The following is an 18,243-nucleotide window of genomic DNA, read 5'->3' on the forward strand; positions in this document are numbered from 1 at the left end:
CTCATAATTTGCCATTTTATTTCGTTAATTTTATAACGATGATAATGTTTATTTATCAGTGTTTATGTTCCCTCTTTCAGAAACTGCTGATGTCGGCCGGCGATGAATGGAAAAGACTGGGCTGGCAGAGTCAATCCTTCAACGTGAATGGGTTTCATTCATTGCAAACAGGCAACGTGCTACGACGTGCCGAGGGGAAGGGAAGGATCAGTGGAAATAGTGAAATTTATATTATCAGTTTGGAGAGTTTATGACGATGATGTCTACTTTTGTGTCGTCGCTTTGTTCCGGAAATGAACTAACCATTAAGGAAATTGCTTGAATGGCAGACGTGAAAGACAATTTCCGGCAATGTTCCACAGTTCGGTTTCAAGTGGCGACAGCGAAATTTACGAGGAAAAAAACTTGAATGAAAAGGAAAAACGTAACTTTTTTTTCGGGAGCTTTTCGGACATCGTCCTTGTCAGCACCTTCGAATATCATCGTACAATTAGCTTAATTTCCACTTTGCAAATGGTCATTGATATTCTCAACACGTTAACACATACACACACACATGCCTACACTAAAGAACGTGGTGGCACGAAAAGGAACATCTCGATCAATTCTCGGAAGGACACACGACGCGTTGCTACTCGGCACCATCATCGACACCCAATCGAATTAATTATTGATTGGCAGTTTGGTTATTGCACTAATTGAATTCGACCTCGGCGAGTGGTAGGTTCGTTCGTGAAGCCCAGAGCAAATAGAAAAGTGGCTCTCAAATTCCTCGGTGGCACGACTCAACACGGCACTGTTGAATTCACAGTCAATTCATTAGACCACACTACGTGGGTGGCGGCCGGCGGCGGCGGTTGTGACGAAGTCGGAGTGTTGAAAAAATGCCAACGCTACCATACATTCTGTGGCGGAGAAGCCGGAAGGATACCGACCGATATAATCGTGCCTACTGGAATGACGATGGGCGATGACGACAATGGTCCTGTTAATCCCTAGAGCTTTTAAAAGCATGTGTCAACCGGGTATCACTTGAGATGATGCTTGTTGATGTCAAATTGGGTTGAAATGTAAAAATTTGACTATGAGTTATTATGGTAACACGATATTAATTCCCACTTCTTAGTTCGTAGTTCGCAGTTCGTAGTTCGTAGTTCGTAGTTCGTAGTTCGTAGTGCGTAGTTCGTAGTTCGTAGTTCGTAGTTCGTAGTTCGTAGTTCGTAGTTCGTAGTTCGTAGTTCGTAGTTCGTAGTTCGTAGTTCGTAGTTCGTAGTTCGTAGTTCGTAGTTCGTAGTTCGTAGTTCGTAGTTCGTAGTTCGTAGTTCGTAGTTCGTAGTTCGTAGTTCGTAGTTCGTAGTTCGTAGTTCGTAGTTCGTAGTTCGTAGTTCGTAGTTCGTAGTTCGTAGTTCGTAGTTCTTAGTTCTTAGTTCTTAGTTCTTAGTTCTTAGTTCTTAGTTCTTAGTTCTTAGTTCTTAGTTCTTAGTTCTTAGTTCTTAGTTCTTAGTTCTTAGTTCTTAGTTCTTAGTTCTTAGTTCTTAGTTCTTAGTTCTTAGTTCTTAGTTCTTAGTTCTTAGTTCTTAGTTCTTAGTTCTTAGTTCTTAGTTCTTAGTTCTTAGTTCTTAGTTCTTAGTTCTTAGTTCTTAGTTCTTAGTTCTTAGTTCTTAGTTCTTAGTTCTTAGTTCTTAGTTCTTAGTTCTTAGTTCTTAGTTCTTAGTTCTTAGTTCTTAGTTCTTAGTTCTTAGTTCTTAGTTCTTATGACAATGACAATGACAATGACAATGACAATGACAATGACAATGACAATGACAATGACAATGACAATGACAATGACAATGACAATGACAATGACAATGACAATGACAATGACAATGACAATGACAATGACAATGACAATGACAATGACAATGACAATGACAATGACAATGACAATGACAATGACAATGACAATGACAATGACAATGACAATGACAATGACAATGACAATGACAATGACAATGACAATGACAATGACAATGACAATGACAATGACAATGACAATGACAATGACAATGACAATGACAATGACAATGACAATGACAATGACAATGACAATGACAATGACAATGACAATGACAATGACAATGACAATGACAATGACAATGACAATGACAATGACAATGACAATGACAATGACAATGACAATGACAATGACAATGACAATGACAATGACAATGACAATGACAATGACAATGACAATGACAATGACAATGACAATGACAATGACAATGACAATGACAATGACAATGACAATGACAATGACAATGACAATGACAATGACAATGACAATGACAATGACAATGACAATGACAATGACAATGACAATGACAATGACAATGACAATGACAATGACAATGACAATGACAATGACAATGACAATGACAATGACAATGACAATGACAATGACAATGACAATGACAATGACAATGACAATGACAATGACAATGACAATGACAATGACAATGACAATGACAATGACAATGACAATGACAATGACAATGACAATGACAATGACAATGACAATGACAATGACAATGACAATGACAATGACAATGACAATGACAATGACAATGACAATGACAATGACAATGACAATGACAATGACAATGACAATGACAATGACAATGACAATGACAATGACAATGACAATGACAATGACAATGACAATGACAATGACAATGACAATGACAATGACAATGACAATGACAATGACAATGACAATGACAATGACAATGACAATGACAATGACAATGACAATGACAATGACAATGACAATGACAATGACAATGACAATGACAATGACAATGACAATGACAATGACAATGACAATGACAATGACAATGACAATGACAATGACAATGACAATGACAATGACAATGACAATGACAATGACAATGACAATGACAATGACAATGACAATGACAATGACAATGACAATGACAATGACAATGACAATGACAATGACAATGACAATGACAATGACAATGACAATGACAATGACAATGACAATGACAATGACAATGACAATGACAATGACAATGACAATGACAATGACAATGACAATGACAATGACAATGACAATGACAATGACAATGACAATGACAATGACAATGACAATGACAATGACAATGACAATGACAATGACAATGACAATGACAATGACAATGACAATGACAATGACAATGACAATGACAATGACAATGACAATGACAATGACAATGACAATGACAATGACAATGACAATGACAATGACAATGACAATGACAATGACAATGACAATGACAATGACAATGACAATGACAATGACAATGACAATGACAATGACAATGACAATGACAATGACAATGACAATGACAATGACAATGACAATGACAATGACAATGACAATGACAATGACAATGACAATGACAATGACAATGACAATGACAATGACAATGACAATGACAATGACAATGACAATGACAATGACAATGACAATGACAATGACAATGACAATGACAATGACAATGACAATGACAATGACAATGACAATGACAATGACAATGACAATGACAATGACAATGACAATGACAATGACAATGACAATGACAATGACAATGACAATGACAATGACAATGACAATGACAATGACAATGACAATGACAATGACAATGACAATGACAATGACAATGACAATGACAATGACAATGACAATGACAATGACAATGACAATGACAATGACAATGACAATGACAATGACAATGACAATGACAATGACAATGTCAATGATTGATTTGCAGTCTTCGACAAACTTGAAGACAATAAAATTATCATTCTTATTTTCACTTGCAGGGATATACTGATGCATATAGTACCACCTAGCGGTGAAAATGCGAACTAGTGGGGTTTTACCGTGTAAATTGTTGAAAAATCCCACACAAATTTCAAGTAGGTAGGTCCGACATCTCGACCGAATTGTCCACATTAGCTCAAATTTTGAGCAAAAACTCCCAGGGGGAACAAAAAATGGAATCAAGAGTGGGTCTAAATAGTTTCCAAAAAAAATGTTTGTTTTATTGTAGATATTTTTTACTAGTAATTTTAGACTAAAAATCTCACTGGCAAACACAACTGTCGAATCAGTTACGGTATCTAATCATTTATAGTTTGGTAATGTTTTGCCCAGTCATGTCTATAATTCACGTTATTATTTTAAGCAGCACTCTATGGTAGATTCCGGTTTAATACTGATTCCAAAGCAACTCCAGCCAATTTTTTGAATAAAACATAGTCGTCATTTACACGTTTGAACTAAAAACATGCTGTAATTTATCCCATAAATCACATCACTTCAATTGCAAATCACAATTTCCAATTCCACTTCGATTCCGTGTAACGAATCGCTTCCGACGGAAAAATTGAACAAGCCACACAATCGGATTCCGCCGAAATCACTGCCAAAGAAAATCCTCAACCCACTTGAGCGATCAGAACCAAAGAAAACATGAAAAGAAATTGAATTTGTACAAAAATCAAAAATTAATTCAATGCCACCCGATGTAGACACCTCCCTCGCCATCGCAGGGCAAGAAAGAAATCGAACCAGAATAGCATCACAAATAGCACCACTGTCTCGACCCGAAATCGAAAGAAAACAGATTGCTAAAAATGTCGCCCTTTGAACCAACCCGCCCTGAACAATTCAACACAAACTCGAATCGAGCGGGAAAAGTGTGAAAAATGGTACCGGGAACGCCTCCACCCTTCGCTCTACAACAGTGCCCCGGGGGTGACAACTTGTCCCTACATTTATCAATCGTCCCGAATCCAGACACAGCCGTAAGGAGCAGTGCTCTAACCCCCAACAAGGTGGCAAAATTGTCCGGCCGACTGAGGAACCTGCTTTAGCAGGATGATCTTCATGTTATGCAAATATACAATAAATACAATCATCTGTAGCAACCCTTAAGAAAATGAAATGGTTGAAAGTTTTGAGAGAAGGGGCTGAATTGGAAAGGAGCGGTTCATTTTGAGCTGGATTTGATCTGATCATCGGAATCAAGCTCGAGACCAAAGGAGCGGAGGAACTCGATAGTCAAGTCATGCACCGTTTCACCACGTACATCATGAGTCGTCAGTTTTCCGTTCCTTTTTCATTTCTTTTCGATCATTTTTTTCGATTACTTCATCGGTTTTCTCAATTTGTCACGCCGATTTTCGGCTTGCAGGAACACGTTGCCTTTTGACAAGATTTTTGTTGGAAAATAAAAGCTATATCATTGTAGGTACAAATTCTAGAAATAAGTAAACATCGAAACACCATCGTCGCTCACAGAAATCAAGTCAAAACAAAGTGCCAGACATCAATTATTCAGTAGCACCGCTAGTTGCTGGATTTTCCTTGCTACCTCGAGACAAATTGCGATTGTTGCGACGTATCGTTTACCAATCGCGGAGTTTATCCTGTCCTCCCCCCCTTCACCTGTTCTATTTGTATTTAAGTGAAACAAAACACCCACCTGCACCGAGCGGCAAATTGATCGGCTTCTGGACAGCTTTTGCCACCGTAGCGGCAATGGACTCCTTCTTTCCTTCGGTATCCTCCCTGGCCGAGCTGGTAGCTTTTGATGATCCGGAACAGAGTGTCACAACCGTAGGTTGACTCGGTACCTGCAGCGGTTTTGCCTTAACGATGGTGGCATTTCCCGAACTGGCCAATGTAGCAGTGTTGACGGTAATGGCGCTGGCAGAGTTTGCAACGATGGAAGCGGAAGATGTGCTGGAAACATTGGCAGCTGAAGCTGAAGGAGTGGCAGCGTTACGAATCACCAAAATCGACTGTGACTTATCGATGCGTTTAAGCGTACGAAGCAGAATCGGTCCTTCGCTGGACCCGTTCTTACTGAACCGTTGCTGAAGGAAGATTGGTCCACCCTCGGAGCTGATGGCTGTTTTTTTGATGCCATCCGATTGCAGCAGGATTGTGCCATCTACAGCACTGCTTTTAATCGCGGGTTGAAACAAAATAGTATTGCCGGCAGAGGTCGCCACTTCCGGGACGGGTTTCGTCTTCAGGCGTTGGTGCTGCAACAAAATCGGCTTGTCTTCGTCGTTTAACAAGCTGAGTAATTCGTGGGTGTTTTGAAGAATGATTTGTCCATTTTCGGATCTTGACCCACGGACCAGAATGATGTTACTATGTTGCTGTTGCTGAATCGCCGTCTGAGATGCCGCTTGTGCCGGCTGAAGTTGAATCTGGGAATGAAGCTGCCGGGATGCCGCTTCCGAAATGGTGACACTCTTACTGTCCAAACCGGTGATGATGGCACCCCCGGGGGCGGTTGTAGGAGTCGAAGTGGTAACCACTTTGGTGAGTTCATTGCCACTGACCGAAACACCGCCGGATGAGCTGGAAACCACATTGGATGCTTCTTCCGCTGGAGGACCTGCAATAAAACAGAAACAAAATGTCTTTCAATATTACTTCAAACTCGTCAAAAGTCTAAAGTCGAAAGACCTACTTTCAGGTCGTAAGCCGTTCCACAGAGAAATACAACAGAAAACCAACTCATAAAATCAATCACCCTTCTGTTTGTATTTCCCACCGTATTCCCCGTCCCTTCCACATACTTCTTCTTGAAAAAGCTACCGCGTCTACTTCCGGTTTGGCCCAGCCAAGGATTAACAATGTAACAGTCAAAGTTTTTCTTGCCCACCCGGATTGAAAGGCCTCAGTCAGCTGTGAAATCGTTCATTGTCAATCAATTTTGTCCAACAGCCAGTGGCGCGCCTTCCCCCGTGAGCATCAAGTGCAAGCGACAAGACAAGTTATAGATAGACAGCACAGTATGGCAGTCGAAGTTGAAAACCTTTGATTCGAGTGCCTTCGAGACATTCCGCTGTTTTGCCAGCCATCAGAACGAGGGGGGGGGGGGTATGGAAATAAACCTGTTCGATCGTTTTGCCATCCCGTGGGGGTGGGAATCGTAGGTTATATACCGTGACGCCGATTCCGGAAGTAAGCTTTAACGAACATCCATCAGCCTCTCGTTTGGCTCAGCCACGTCATTTTGCAATGGTGAGCCGAATGATGTAACGCTGCCAGAATAGACTTGATTTTTATTACATCGGCTTTTGGATTTATTTTCCATGCTGCACTTTTTTGCTTCCCCGCAGAACCATTCGAGCTTTCCCATCGGTGGAAGTGTCGTAAAAATTGACTTACATTTAAATTTTCACGGTTCGTTTGACAGGATAACGTCGCTTCGCTGAAACTGAGAAATGGGGTTGAAGTGGAAAAATTGTTACAATAACCTTTCTGGAGCGGCTTGCCTGTGAATCATCACGAAGATGTGCTGAAATTTTGCTCTACTTAAACGGGTTCGAATATCCGGATTTTGGGACTTTTTAGTGGTATCCAACAGGGGAAAACAAATCGAAATGGTGAGCTAAACGAAAGCATTTAGGGAAAAAATTCGACCAGAGACAGCATTCGAACCAGCAACCCTTGGGACTCCGACCCCATGCACAAACTTATATGCTGTCCCTGGAATATGACAACCGTAGCTGCCACTCAACATATTTGATCTATTTAATTTCCCCGCTAAACACTCAGGTTTTTATCACCGTATAGTGTCAAATTTTTAGTTCATTACCCATCGTACTTCAGTGAGTGACAGAGGTAATGAAGACTGTCCATTTCCGATCCCTTGCCCAATTAATAGAGGTATGACGAGAGCGAACCCGCCGTTCGAATTAAAAAAATCATTCCGTTTTGTTCCAACATCTTATTTAAGACTTTTATGGTGGCATCCAACGGGGAAAACCAATCGAAATGGTAAGTTAAGCGTAAGCAATTATGTGAAAAAAACCCAGAGGCATTATTCAAACCTGCAACCCTTTTATTATTGCTAGTTAATTAACGTTCTATTTTTGGCAATTGGAGCCAAATCATTTCAGAGCACTAGACGTTCGCCTATATGTAAACATTTGTTAGAATTCCGGAGGGTGTAAAAAATGGTGTTCTATAATAAAATTTTAAAAAAATCACATCATTTTGTATATGTAAATTATGACGAGGAACAATTCCATACAAAAAGATTTTTTTCCAAAATCAATCTTTTTTCTCATTTTGGATGAATTGAGAAATGATTCAAGCTGAACAATCATTTCCAAAATCCAAAGCTTGCACTTGGAATAAAATCCATTCTTATTACATTGAACGCACAGTTGAAGCAGCGCAATACGTTAGATTTCCACAAGAAAACAGCCTGAATAATGAATACCGTGCAGGCAGATGTCAAGACGTCATAAGTGTCGTTATTAATGTTCACTACTTGAAGCGTTGGTTTTGGAAATTTGCCAAAACTTTCTCATCTTGTATCCTTACGCCATTATTCTGATTTTTCGATAAGTCAATGAAGATATCCGAGAAATACCGATCACTCATCCCCATTATTCTCAAATTTGTTATCTGAAATGTTTGTCACTCAATTTATGTCATTCATTGCTGTTTTTTCAGAGGGTTTTGCTACCTAAAGTTTGGTTTTGTTTAAAAATGCTATAGTAGATTGTTTTTGTAATGAGAAACCGATTAACATAATGCGTAGGTAGCATACTAAAGATTTACATTGTACACAATTTAAATAACAATGGATTGTGTGGTAGCATCAGGGTATCATTCAAGTTTTAACTTGGACTAAATGTCGTGGGTCGCCAGCTTTTAGTCACAAGATAAGAATTCGCTCACTGATCACATAATTCGTCCGAATTATGCAGTTGTTGGTAACGTTCTCATCAGACAAGCGGAAACAAAACTGATGTGCCTTTTTCAAATTCAAATTGAGCACTTTTAAGGAAAAAAAGTCATTTGAAAAAAAAGTTTCCTTATCCAAACTGATTTTTTTTTTCAGTGTATTTTTATCGAAAACTGAACAAATAAAAGCCATAATCATCTCAGAATTCAATTTCCCAACTGCGAGATGCCTGATACATGCAAAAAGTATCAGTAACGAATTTGGTATAGCATCTCGGACTGGACTGGAACGAGGCCGAAGGGATTGGTTTAACGGAGATCTGGTACTAGAATACTTAGCGCATGACCAGACAACATGTTTAATATCGCGATAACCGCCACCACAAGCGCAGAGACTGCTCTCCACGACCTCAATACGCTGGAGATGGGCCTTCTACGTATAATAATTTTAACATGACCCGAGATATCACCCGAATGAAGTCATGACCCTCAAGTTTTGTTGATACCTTTGGGATTCCTAAACTTCCATCGCTCCATGAAATTTGCCAATTTTCAAGCGTCCTCTGAGAACAAATATTTAAAAACTTCTAATGCCAAAATGTCCACCTTCTCATTATCATTCTAATCCAAGTGTCCGCCTTTTCATTTCATGGAATGGAGAACTACGAAAGAACTCAAACTAAAGTAATCTGCTATAATTTTTCAGATAAAGTATTCAAGAACTTCCATGTTTTCTCCAGGAAATATAAAGAGTGCTTTCCATGCTCCACCAAACAAAGAGCCCCTGTAACTGTAATGATGCGGAGATGGTCACTGATAGGTAAATATAAAACTATCAGTTTTGTGGGGAGAATGTTGGCAGCACAGCCTCTTTTATGATTACACTCACCACTACTGTCATGATAATTAGCATTAAAGCTATGCATAGCTGTCATCATATGACGAACGCTCCGTGTATTCCAATCACAGAATGAATCGAATACACAACGTGAGCCCCAGCCACCAGACGAAACATTGTTTCTCTGATGATCCGTCCGTTAATCCGTCGACGAACCGGTGCCAATTATCGCGTTTTTCAGCTTTCATCAAGTTTTTCGTTTGCATTTGTAGCGTCGCGTATAATGAGCAAAATTCGGGCGATCCGACCTTCAAAAGTCCTTTCCCGTACAACTCTAAGCAATATCTGCCCACCACGAAGTAGGAGACTGTTCACGGTTGTTCGCGTTGGGTACTCGTTTCGTCTGACCTTTAAACGTAGTGTAAATGCATTGTGTAAAACCTGGGGCAAAATGTAGGGACTGAAATGTAGGGACGGAGTTTTTTATGTCCCATGTGGAAATTCCTGCTAGTTTCTAAGATTACGGAGACCAGGAACTACTTACTTTGGTTTTGTAACAGCACCCTTCAAGGGACACTCTTAGGCCTTTACGAGGAAGCTTAGGAGAGAAAACTGATTTTCCTTTTTCGGAAATTTATAGGCACATTAGAAGATGTTCCCACAATGGGATAGTCAGACTCTCGCTCTTTAGTGAACAAGGAAACGTAGAAATTAGTCGTCGGCGGTGGCGTAGCGCTCTTTTGCATTTCTTATCGGAGCGTTCCTTAAAGGAATGTTTCATTTTGTCCCCAAATAATTTATATGCGAGATATGTCGAGAGATCATTCTTCATAGTAGGAAAACTTTTCATGATTCTCTCCGCATTTTTCACAGTATGCCTTGTTTCTACAATAAGTCGATGTAGGCCCAATTGTTTACAACGACGGCAGTTCACGCTTCGCGGCCCAAAAAGGCGAACAGGTTGACTAGTCCCTTCCAAAAGATCAAAGTTTGCAAGAGCAGATTCGGCGAAAGGTTCGAAATGAGGCTGATGGAAAATAAAATGGTTTCATATACTCCTTGATTTTTCCTGAACGTAATTGCTTGCGAACCAGAATTTTCACTGGCCGAAGTAAAGGGTTCTTGAAGGAGCGAACCCCATACTTCGCAATTAAAGCCCCTGTTGGAGACTACACCATCAATCTCTACTTCCGGGATGGGTACATAGACAAGATACTTCTTCGTACACGGCCAAGAGGTATTTAGTTCAATCTCGCATATATCGATGATGTTAAATGGCTTATTTTTGCCCTCATTCAAGTTTGTTATGAATATATACCAAATTCGTTACTGATACTTTTTGCATGTATCAGGCAACAAGCAGTTTGGAAATTAGATTCTGAGATAATTATGGCTTTCATTGGTTTAGTTTTCCATAAAATACACTATTTGTTCAGTTTGGACAAGGAAAAGTTTTTTTCAAATAACTTTTTTTTTCTTGAAAGTGCCCAAATTGAATTTTTGACGGTAGGTAGGGAACATAATTACCTATCTTGGAACAAAATTTCATCCAAATCAAAGATGGGACTTTTTTGTAAATCGACTTTAAATTTTTAAAATCGATTTTTTTCAGTGTAGGAGTCGATGAAGATTTGTTTCAATATTTTTATTCAAAAATTTGACATATTTTGTGAAAATCGCTCCCACAAAATTTTTTAGTCGGATTTGTCATTTTTGGACTATAGCCATTTGAAAAAAATGGTAAAGAGATGGTATATACGGTCTCTAGCAAAAGCAAATGACAAGCTTCACATGAACCTGAAGAGGTTAAACTGCTCGCCCACTGAAAAGTACACAAAATAAAATTGTTGTTCCAACATATTGTGTTGGCTACCTTCTACCCAAAGGAATAGTGATTGGTAGGCTCTCTATTAAAACCACGTGCATGGCATTTTTCCCCAAAAAAAACCATATCCTACCTTTTTTGCCATGATGACAGATTCTGTGTCTCGCTATCCTATTTGCGCAAATAAACACACAAAGCTCAGCAAATTGTAGCTTGGAGAATTTAATTTTATCCTCACCGGTGCCCATCTTTCACACTAGCTTTGTGGCTTTCGCAAACGATGGTCTCTATCATGCCGAGCAAGGTTCACCCTGCTGGATCGGAATCATACAGGAATGGTGTCGTACTGAAACGAACATAATCCGCGGTGGCGTCATCGGTTACATTTTCCCACTTCTTCGTTCGAGTCGGTTTCCGTTTTTATTTGCTACTGCCAACGGTTAGCAGTTTGTTCGGTAGTGGCCAGTGGAATGATTTTAATGCTATCCTCTCGACAAAAGAGCAACTTTCGGTTGTTTGAGCTGTCACCCAAAACACCAATGGTTGATTGTTATTATAATTTAAATTATTTTTATATTTTAAATTTCAATAATTTCATTTATGTCTTTGGCATAATTTAAATTAGAAAGTACATTAGCGATTATCACTATAAGTCATCAAAAGTATTTTTCGTTAACTCCTTACTATTTTTTTTTAAATATAAATTAACAGTTATCCAAAGCATAGTACAAGCTAGGTGAGACGCATAACAAAACAATTGATTTAATCGTGTACAGGTAATGGTAAACAGGGCCGGCGAAACACGTGGGCAGTATGAGTAGTACTACCCACTCGAAAATAACCGAGGGGGGAATTACCCACTCGAAAGTTTGGAACAAACCAAAACCGTATGTGCCTCGTGCACAAAATGCATGCGTTAGCAATTCTCGATGTACAAACTTTATCTAGTCTAGTCTAGTCTACACATACACAGCCAATACATGCAGGGATCCTGGAAAATTGTAGGCATTCGCCTACCATTTTTCTTGACAATATTAATGTTCGTGACACATATGGTATGTGACAAAACCAATAAAGCGGCCAGGTCAACTATGCAGCGTACAATGTAGAAGATGATTCAAAATTACACGGCAATCAAATGTTTCATTTAATGAAGAATTTAATCAACGAATCATTTTAAACCTTCAATTAGAAAGAAATGTGGACAACTGCACTGAACGTTTCAGTTCAAAGGGCGTTTAATAAATCGTTGGGAGTGACTTGGCTAAAAAGGTTAATGTCACTCCTTTGGTCCTTACTTCCTGGGATGGACAGAGGTATTTAGACCTGTCCCGGCTAATAAGCCTAGACCTAGGCGTATTTACTCGTTTGAAAGAATCCTTTCCTGGATTCTGATGGAATCCTTCACAGAATTCTGCTGGAATCAGTCTCAAAATTTTGGTGGAATCTTTCTTAGAATTCTGGAGGAATCTATATAGGGACTCTGATGGAATCTTTCGCACCAGTTTTGCAACATCGTACGTAATAGATTCTAAAGAAATCCTTCACAGAATTCTGATAAAATTCCCCTATGGATTCTGATGAAATCTTTCTCAGGAGTCGCATGCGCAGGATTAAGATAGGATCTTTTTCAGGATTCTGTGGGAATCCACTGAAACCTACTGATTCATTCGGATGGAAGGATTTTAAAGACTCTGATGGATTGCTTTTCGGGATTCTGGAGGAATCCCACTGAAAATTTCTCTCAAGACTTTGGCGGAATCTCTCATAGCATTTCAGTAGAATTCTGAGGCAGTCCTGCTCAGAATTCAAGTGGAATCTTTGACAGTATTTTTGTCCAATCTTTTCAGTATTTGACGTTATCTTACTCTGTATTATTACAGAATACTGCTGAGTAAGTCATATTCATGAAGCATGTAAGGATTTGCTCCAAAATACTGATGATGAATGATTGTACCGAAATACTTCGATGCATAACATGAAAAAAACTAAGAAATCCATTAGAATTCAAGGAAATATTTCATAAAAACTAGAATCTTGAAAAGGATTTTTCTAAGAATCCATAGCAAAACTTAAAACTACTGAATATAATTCCTTCAGAACGCTAAGGAGAATCTCATTAGAACAGCTCCATTCGCATCCTGAAAGAGATTCAATTGGAATCTTAAGAAGTATCCTTTGAAAATCCTGAACATGATTTCATTCGAATCTTGGGTAGCATAACGTGAAAATGCTGAGAAAGATACCATGCCATCTTATATCTAAGAAAAATTCATCTGAATCCTGGAAAATATTTTATCAGAATCCTGAGTAGGATTTCACTGAACTTTTGAGATGGACTTCACCAGAATTCTAAGAAAATCTTTCATAAAATGATTACGTAAAAATACATATCCAAATTCCGTAAGAATGCTAAGAAGGATCTTATCAGCATTCTGAGAAGGTTCCTATCGGATTCTTGAAAATGATTCAATCAGAATCCTGAATACCCTTTCGGAGTTAAGAAGGGTGATACCAACTACGCTATGCCCACCCCCTCGATCTCAGGATTCTGATGGATCCTGATTTCTTTAAAACCATTCGAATTCTGCGACGGATGAGGATCCTGGTGAATTCCGATGGAATCCTTCTCATCATTCAGTTAAAATTCTCAGAATTCGTAGGAAATCTTTTGTCACATTCTGATCAAATGGAGATGTATTCTAACGGAATTCTGTTCAGAATTCTTCTACGGATTCTGGAGGAATTTTCTCAGGATTCCAGCGGAATCCTTCCCAAAATATTGATGGAATCTTTCATAACATTCTGATGGGATTTTAAAGAATTCGAATTCTGCTGATAAAAGCCTGAGAAATCCTTATTATTCCGGTGGAATCTGTGGCATAACTCTGCTGGGATCTTTCTATGGATTCTAAGGATTCTAGTACAATGATTCTTAGGATTCTGGTGATTTTTTTCGCCACATTCTGATGAAAACCTCAAGAGTTCTGATAGACTCCTTGCTAGTATTCTGATTAAATCCTTCTCAGGATTCGGTGGGAATACTTTGAATGGAATGAATACTTATGATTCTGAAGGAATCTATAGAACAATGCTGGTAGAATCTTTTCCATGCTTCTGATGGATTTTTTCACAACATTCTGATAGATTCTGAAGAAATACTTCCGAACTCTGACGAAATCCTACGCAGGATTGTGCTGAAATCTTCTCCAGGATTCTAAGGAAGGGATCTTTTGAAATCTTGATGGATTTCTGATACCCCTCACGAAATTCTTTTGGAATCCTTCGCGGGATTCTGGAGGAGCCTTTCACATAATTCGGATTGAAGCTTTCTCGGGAATTCTCGATGCACAACAATTTCATATTTTTATTTAGATACAAATTTCTTTGCTTTATTATTAAAATTTCTTGAAATTATGGGAAAATACTTAGGATTTGTTTGTAATTTGATTTTTTTTCTATATTAAAACTAAGGGAATACATTTTGACACATCTACATCTTAAAACAAGGATTTCAAATCGATATAAAAAATACTAATGCAATTTTATTCAGACTAACGGATGAAGTTGGAAATACTTTTAAAGACTAGATGCACAATTTGTAATTTTTAACAAGAACTATTATTTGATAAAAGATTGAAACAAGGGAAAAACTATTAGGCCTTTTATAAGTAAAGCAAAAGTCATACATAAGAGGGATTGATTCCAACATAAGGGTAGTAGAGACCATAGAGGACATATAGGGGAGATCAAGGATCGCCAGCACATCTCGGACTGGAACGAGGCCGAAGGGATTTTTTTTAAGTAACTCTAGGCGCACGACCAAACAACATGTTTAATGTCGCGAAAACCAGTATCACAAGCGCAGAGACTGGTGTCCACAACCCAAATACGCTGGAGATGCGTGTTTAACGTATAACGATTGGACATTACCCGAGATATCATTCGAAGGAAGTCACGACGAATGCGAGTTCCAAGGTACACAAATTCATCTACAATTTCAAATATTTCACCATCCAGCACCACTACACTACAACTAGGACTACTGGACCCACGTTGTTTACCAGCGACCATGTACTTTGTTTTTTCGGTATTAATCATGCCAGTGCATCATCCTGCTTCAATCCATTCGAAGCATGTCGAAATTTCATCCGCATCCCTTACACTTGAATTCGATTCATCCAACGTTTCACGAATCAGCCATATTAGTTTCGTCGGAGAACCATGTTATAGCATAATTTACCATAGTTCATTTCGTTTCACTGAATCATACGCTGCCTTGAAATCTTTGAACAGATGATGCGCTCCCGGAATTTATCGAGGATTTGTCCCAGGGATTGATCCGTCGTTCATCAACTCTCACGAAAACCGGTTTGGTACAGGATTTTGCACGAAGTATTAAGAAGGGTTATTCCTCGGTAATTAGAGTACTCCAGTCTGTGCCCTTTCTTAATGAGGGGGCAAATGAGGCCGTCTAGCCAGCTAGCAGGTATTTCTTCTTCCTCCCATATTTTCGACATAATATGGTGTACGACTTTATATAGTTGCTCACTGCCGTGTTTAAGAAGTTCATCCGGGAGATAGTCCTACCTCGCAGTTTTGTTATTTTCAGCTCCTTGATAGCGATTAAAATAATAGTACATTTTGATCCAGAAAAAAAGCTCCTCCATAGTGTTTTCGCGGCTCTGGCGAATAATATTAAAATACTAGAAGATCTTCGTCGGAAGTTAACCAGGCTTTACACAGTACAAATTCATTGTGTAAAACCTAGGAAAATAATAGGACTGAAGTGGAATATCCGAGATCAGGGGCCACTTAGCCAGCACCCATCAAAGGATACTTTCAGGCATTTACGAGGAAGCTTAGAAGAGGAAATGGTTCAGAATCTCGCTCTTTAGTGAACAGGGGAACGTAGAAATTAGTCGTGGTCGGTGACGTAGCCCTTTTAGCATTTCATTTAGCAGTTCATGCGGAGTCTCTCCATAGAAGGAAACTTTTGGGGGGTGGGCATAGCGTAGTTGGTAAATCGATTGCCTTGTACGCAGCGCACCTGGGTTCGGGTCCCGACCCCGCACATAGGGTTAAAAAAATTTCTTAGGAGATTTTTCTAACCCGAAGAGGTGAATGACCTTAAGGTTAAAACCTCTATAATTGAAATAAAAACAAAAAAAAAGGAAAACTTTTCATGATTCTCTCTGCATTTCCCTTGCCTTGTTTCTACAGTGCGTAACTCTGCACAAAAAGGCGAACAGGTAGACGAACCCCGTTCAAAAGAACAATGTTTGGAAGAACAGATCAGGCGAAAGGTTCAAAGTGAGGCTCATGAAAGTTGGTTTCTTATACTCCTCGTTGTGTGCTGGACGCACTTGCTTGTATACCAGAATTTTTACTGACTGAAACAAAAGGTTCTGGAAGGAGCCCCCGTCTGAGACAACACCAATAATCTCTACTTCCCGAGTGGGTACGTAGACAAAATACTTCTTCGTACACGACTGAGTGTTGTTTAATTACATCGATGATGTTAAATGGCTTATTTTTGGTCTGGAAGTAGACTATCCAGGGGTCGCTTGTATTAGATGGATATAATTTGAAAAGGAGACTTATCAGTATTATTTTTGCTATCGGAGAAATATTCAAATCGACCTCCACTAATCCTGAAAGGATGTCGGTCGTCGGAGATACCTTCCAATTAGTTAATACTATCTTGCGGGATTCAGTACACACGAAAAAAAGTTTATCTCAGTAATTGTTACTTGTAGTTACAGCAGATTTTCGCTGAGCCGTCGATCTTACAGCCCATTAACAAAAGGTGTTTCCAAATGGTCAATAATTGGTGGCAAGGAATTTTTAATTCCACTTACTCACGCCATGCCTGAACTTACATCACTTCGAATCTTACTACCCACTCGGGAAAAAAATATTCCGCCGGCCCTGATGGTAAATGCGTACAATTCGATTCCACACCAAAATAACTAATAGCTGCTCCAGCTTCATGGTCCTTATGGAAACGTCAATTCAGAAGACTTCGGCTAAGCATCACTCAAACACTGCCAATCACTATATAGATATCGTAGAAATTATTGTTATGATTCTACAGAGATAACATCGATTCCCCACCATTTTTCTCACATAGCAAAATGGAATGAAATGAAACTACCCCAAACACCTGGTCAAATTCCAAATTGGTAGTATGAGGTGTTGAATTAATTCGGTTGTCCTAATAAATTTCGAATAACGAATTATAACAATTTCAACATTCGGTCGGAACCAACCGAAAAGAAACCAGCAATTTTCACCATCTTTCAGTGAGCCCAATTTCTGTGCTTCTGTTGCCGTCCGAAAAACACTCCAATCCAAAGCAAAATGAAACCCATGTCTGAATGCGGTGACGGACCTGACAAATGGTGTGGCGATTATTTTATTAATTTGTACAACGAGACCCGAAGCGAATTTCAGGTCAGTTCATAAGTTGAATCCGGAACATCTCCCCACTGGCCTTCCTGGAACGTCGTCGTGAAGTGCTGATAGGTGTAGGACAAGAGCGAAATCATTTCCGTGTAGGCACGGGAAGGGATGGGCGCAAAAACAAATTTGCTATGTAGATTAGCTCATTTCGGTTTGCGGTTGATAACGGGATTTGTTTCGGGCTGAGTTGTGACCACAAGGTGGCTGTAATTTACTACTCAACTCTAGAAATTAGCATCCCTTACACCGTTCGGTTTTGTAGTTGACCTGTGGTCATTTCAATTCTCCTGACTAGCACACAAGCGAAGATTGCTGGCAGCGGGCCAGAAAAAGTTAGCTTTTAAA

General features: G+C 39.3%; 1 protein-coding gene across 13 annotated transcripts in view; it reads right to left on the minus strand.

Moving 5' to 3' along the window:
* Window positions 1-18,243, minus strand: part of LOC131691455 (calmodulin-binding transcription activator 1) — a 595,917-nt gene that overhangs the window by 444,860 nt on the left and 132,814 nt on the right. For all 13 annotated transcript variants that reach the window (XM_058977868.1, XM_058977867.1, XM_058977863.1 and 10 more), the window contains one exon: window positions 5,535-6,461. In XM_058977868.1, coding sequence (XP_058833851.1) covers window positions 5,535-6,461 — 927 coding nt within the window. The remainder of the gene's footprint in view (window positions 1-5,534; window positions 6,462-18,243) is intronic.

Source organism: Topomyia yanbarensis, chromosome 3 (assembly GCF_030247195.1).
Source record: "Topomyia yanbarensis strain Yona2022 chromosome 3, ASM3024719v1, whole genome shotgun sequence".
Taxonomy (NCBI): Eukaryota; Metazoa; Arthropoda; class Insecta; order Diptera; family Culicidae; genus Topomyia; species Topomyia yanbarensis.